This window comes from Agrilus planipennis, unplaced genomic scaffold (assembly GCF_000699045.2).
Source record: "Agrilus planipennis isolate EAB-ADULT unplaced genomic scaffold, Apla_2.0 scaffold97, whole genome shotgun sequence".
In the NCBI taxonomy this organism is placed as follows: Eukaryota; Metazoa; Arthropoda; class Insecta; order Coleoptera; family Buprestidae; genus Agrilus; species Agrilus planipennis.
In genome coordinates, this window is record NW_020438864.1 from 396,996 (window position 1) to 402,274 (window position 5,279).

The 5,279-nt window shown below is 35.3% G+C and overlaps 1 protein-coding gene across 1 annotated transcript in view; it reads right to left on the minus strand.

Annotated features, from left to right (window-relative positions):
• Positions 1-661: 661 nt before the first annotated feature.
• LOC108736274 (trypsin 3A1-like) overlaps positions 662-5,279 on the minus strand; it is a 17,387-nt gene continuing 12,769 nt past the window's right edge. Inside the window, exons 3-4 of the mRNA XM_018468632.1 lie at positions 2,588-3,020; positions 662-1,113 (exon numbers count right to left, since the gene is read on the minus strand). Coding sequence (XP_018324134.1) covers positions 967-1,113; positions 2,588-3,020 — 580 coding nt within the window. The 3' untranslated portion in view covers positions 662-966. The remainder of the gene's footprint in view (positions 1,114-2,587; positions 3,021-5,279) is intronic.

The window sequence follows — 5,279 nt, forward strand, 5'->3', positions numbered from 1 at the left end:
GTGGGATTTTTTGTAATTTGCCTTTTCTGATTAGTTTTGTTGACCTGATATTTAGATTACACATTATGAAGGCGCTCATTCTTCTAATTGTAAACGTAAAATTTTGTCAGCTATAATCGTATAATGCTGTAGGATGAAACGGTTGATATACGACAGCGACGTGCGTTCAAGCCTGCTCATGCAGCCTGCAAGTACCTGCTCAACTCCCTACAATAAATTGTCTTGAACTATTTTGAACTGTATATTGTATTCGTATCATTGTATGGTCTTCTTAAGAGTGACCAGTCAACAGATCAGAAACAGATGTTAAAACTAATAAAAATAAATCTTTGAATTGGTGTATTGTTCCGAAATCCGAACATCTAAACCCCCAAGGCCTGGTTTTGTCTGCATTTTTGGGAAACGATATAACTACATACAATAAAATTATCGGTATTATGCTATCGACACGAAAAGTTGTCCATGTTTACAGAAATATTGTATATATTTTTAGAGAAAATATGGGATTTTTTGGACCTGCACGTGGGATTTTTTCTGTAGTAGGTTGGCAACAGTGGGACAGTGATTTGTCTAAACTGCATATGAGAATTAATAAGATCAAAATTGCGGTTCATGTCTAGTAGTTTCGATACATTACTGGCGAAAAAGTTAATATTCTTCATTAAAATTTCCGTTGGTTTATATTTCTTGAATTATGAAGTCAAAATACATACATATACTGTGCCTATTTTACATAGAACCGCTGTTATAAATACGTGTAATTAGATATTTCAAAACTAGAACATAAATGTCCATTGTTTGAAAAATAAAGGTCATACTGACAAAGATATAAAATTAATTATTATTCTATTATTAATTATGATTCGACATTTCTGAAATAAGAATCAATGCCGGAGAAGAGGATTAAAAAAGGAAACAACTCGATTATTAGTAAATCTTGTTTACTTTAATAAGTATCTTTTTCTTTTAAAGTGATGCAGTATCTCTAATGTACTGACGAATAGATGTAACGTTAGTGTACACTCCTGGAATTTCTGCCCGCGCACACCCACGACCCCATGATACGATACCGATGAGGGTGTTATTGACAACCATGGGTCCTCCAGAATCACCCTAAAATTTAAAAGACATTTAAAAATAAAATTTGTTCTTCGCGTTCGGAACAAATCCAGACCATGTCTAGAATTAATATCTTTTAATAGTACGTAAAATCTTAGTACACTTTAGTGTGCATGTTTCAAAATAATGTAATACTCCTCTATCTTAGCATATCTCATATATGGAATGTAAATATATAATAATACTGAAAGATATTGTAGCGAGCATGAGTGTGTTTGTGTGCGATTGGGCACACGAGTGCGTGAACGGCTTATCGATTCGCCGACTAGCTGCGGGTGCCTTTCTTCATGTGCGCCGTATTTGTAAATGTGTGTGTCGTACCTGCGTTCTGGGAAAGCAGTTAAACAGTTCAAAGAAAAAATAAACTATCCGGACGTTTTTCAGAAGGTTCTCGAAAGTAAACAAAAGAGTATTTAAAGGAAAAAATAAATTGACCGTTGCAGAAGTGAATCGAGAAATAAATTGAGAGTGATAGCAGTGAAATAAATAGCGCAGTGAATAGTGACTTATCAACAGTAGTGTAAATAAATTGAATAATTCATAACCTATGTTTAATAATAATTTAATAGTGTTGTTTAATAATGGGTGTAAATAAATAGTTTTTGTCGTTATCAGTCTTAGAAGTTAATTTTGTTAAACCTACGAACATTACAATATTATAAAATAAAATGCTAAATTTACTGACAATAAAATTGGTCAACTAAAACTGATTATTGGCGAAAAAAGAATTAATTAGGTGACATCAACAGCAACGTTGAACCTATTGAATACATAATATCAGTAAATTAGAGCACTACGTGCATTAGTACCGACTATACGCTGACAGGAGTGGGAGCACTTGTCTTTCTCAATCCTTATTTCAAATAATACTCAAAAATATTCACGTATGTATATGATGCAAAATTGATTTTCCTACTCCTAGTGTGCCTGCTTTGTTAATGCTTCTGATGAGAAAATCGATGATGAAGAGCTTCTGGGCTTTTCTTATTACAGACGTTTCTCCATGCTTAATAAATGCCATTTTCAGTGTTTCACAATGTATGATCAGCGGATGAAGGCTGAGAACACAGTTCAGCTGTTGGAGAGCCACATCACATCATAAGTAGTCGCTTTATTCAGGCATTGCTTAATTTTAAGTTACTTCCTTTGGAATGGAAAGAAGAAAGGTCTACGCAAAGCTCCCAACAAACCCAAGTCATGGCACAGATATAACGATAATAAATGAAACAAAATAAATGCCATAAAGTGAAAAACAAAGGGTATACAATAAAAAGACGCGATCGTCCTGGTGTTGGAAACGCTGGCAGAGTATTAGTTCTTATCAAAAACAACATCCCCGTTGTAGGTGTGCTCATTAACCGAAACAGAATAGAAGCGATATGCCTCAAATTGGCTAACAACCTATATATAGCAGCAACATATTTCGATATAATATGACGTGCTCTGATAGCAGAGCCATGTTACTTACGGAACAGGAATCCTTGCCACCTTCGGCGTAACCAGCACACAGCATTCTATCAGTGAGGTACTCTTCGGTAAGGTTAAGAATACTTCTGCATCTGTCTTGTGCGATAACTGGAACAGAAACTGCTTGAAGTACATCAGTATAAGTGTCATTAACATTTTCTGACTGCAATCCCCATCCTACAAGCGTGGCATTGGTTCCTGGTGCTATTTGTTGATTTTCATTAATTAGTCGAATACTCCGAATTGTATCACTGAAGGTCAAATTGTGTAACAATTTAATCAAACCGACATCATAGTCGGCACCTGCCTTCATCGATTTAGGAGGCTCTGAGTACTGAGGATGGATGAAGAGTTCTTCAGCTTGTACTAGAAGACCATCAACGCCTCCTTTACGTTGAGTACCAACAAGAACTTCTACATTTGCTACATTTGCGCTTTAAAAGAAGAGTAGATAATTAATTACGAAGGTAAACTAATAAAGAGTAAAATGAAAGTTAAAATACTTGTAAACAATTTTATTGTCAACTTAAAATACTGTTTTTATATGATTTGTGCTGCCGTGCCACTTCTTTCTCCTATGAGGGAGCACACAAATTTTATGAGAAGTTTAAGTGCAAATAATCTATTTCAATGAGGAAAAACACTAGTAATACACTTAGTAATATTTATTTACATTATATATAGTTACTGCTGTATATACACATATGGAAGACCCTTACGGTGAAATTTATGATTAAATGCTGAACTTGATGATTTTATTATACTGTTGCTAATTGTTGTCTAGTTATTATAAAACAAACAAGACTTTTGGGTATTTCATTTCCACCAGCCAGTAATGCTGGTATGCCGGAAGGTAGGGCGGAAGGCCCTCTTCAGCCTGCATTCAGGAATCGTGGGAATGGTTGGATGGTCGTTCGGGTGCGAAAGTTGAGACGGAAATGAAGGCAGAAGAGAATAAAAGATTATCTGTGGAATATTACTGCCCCAGCATTTGCCGAAGTGATTCAAGGAAACACAGAAAAACTTGGACCAATACGTAATTTGTATACCCTCAATAAGTTTATAAATAAATATTTTGTACTTATAACGGGTATGTTTGGAGCACGGCATTGTACGGGTGCGAAACATGGACAGTAGGAGCGGCGGAAAAGAAAAGGTTAGAAGCGTTCGAAATGTGGTGTTATAGGCGGATGATGAGGATATCGTAGGTAGAAAAGGTTAGAAATGAAGAGGTATTGGAAAGAATAGGAGACCAGAGGACTCTATGGAAGTCAATAAAAAATAGGCGAGTTAGGTTGGTAGGACACCTTCTCAGGCATGAAGTTCTAGTCAGAGACACATTAGAGGCAGAAACAGGAGTTAGGAGGGGTAGAGGTAGGCCTAGATTAGATTACTCTTCGCAAATAGTTAAGGATGTGGGCTGTTCTAGTTTTAGGGAAATGCGAAGTTTAGCTCAGGATAGGAAAGAGTGGAGGTACGTGTCCAACCAGTCTTANATCGCGTCTTCGATGTATAGATTAAAAAGTAGCGGTGACAGTGTGCATCCCTGTCTGACTCCCTTCCTAATATTTACTTCTCTACGTTGCATTCCTAGCTCTATAACTGCCTGTTGCTCTTTATACAAACTAAGTATCACTCTTCTATCTTTGTAACTCATCCCTACATTTTTAAATATATTTAACATCTAGTCCCATTTAACATTGTCTAAAGCTTTCCCTAAATCTACAAATCCTATGTACGCACTCTTTCCTTTTCTATTGTTTTCTCTATTGTTAACCCGTAAAGCTAGAATGACCTCCCGCGTTCCTCTATTTCTTCTAAACCAAATTGATCTTCCCCTAATAGTTCTTCCGCCCCTTTTTTCCATCCTCCTCTGTACAATTCTAGTTATGATTCATACGGTAATTAAATAAATGTTTCGGTCAGTGCTCGGCCAGTCTAATTTCATTCATTAAATAACACCGTTTACCACGATATTTTAGAAACGGTAAAAATGGTGATACCATTCCTGCAGAATGATATTATTTTCTCTTCCTGTTGACGCCTGGTTTAACGAACTTTGTTGTTTTATAATTAAAACTCACGTTAGTTTTTTAATGTTATGTTTATTCAAACTTGACACTTAAATAAAAACCTAACGCTAAAAAATATTAATACTACTTAACTGATGTTATGTTACGAAAAAGCTTGTAATAATGTTTGACTTAGGTCTGATGATTTTGATTGTATCTCATTGTCTATGATTGTCTCATGATTGTGCTTTTATCCTTTTTTTTATATTAACAAAAATTGTGTGAAGTGGGAGAGTAAGTGGAGTTAGCAAAGTTTAGAAACATTAATTGGATTAGTAATAGAAAAAACAGGGTGGTTGGTCCAATATAAGAAAGTGGGGTATAAGGGGTGCGGTTCGATAAGAAGATAAAGGAAAAGATGGGTGCACGTACGACTGTCCAACGTGCAACAATTCTTCGTATCAGATGTTAATGATTTGAAGGTGATCAATTGTATCGACTATTGCACACCAACGAAAATAATAGATTTTACGACTACAAAATAAAGATAAGAAATACGAACTAATTGTAATATTATGATGTTGGGATAAACCCCTAATGACACACCTATCATTAATAGTCAATATTAAAATACACAATAGAAAAGATACCTCTAATAAACTAATTGTTTGCAAAGTAAAC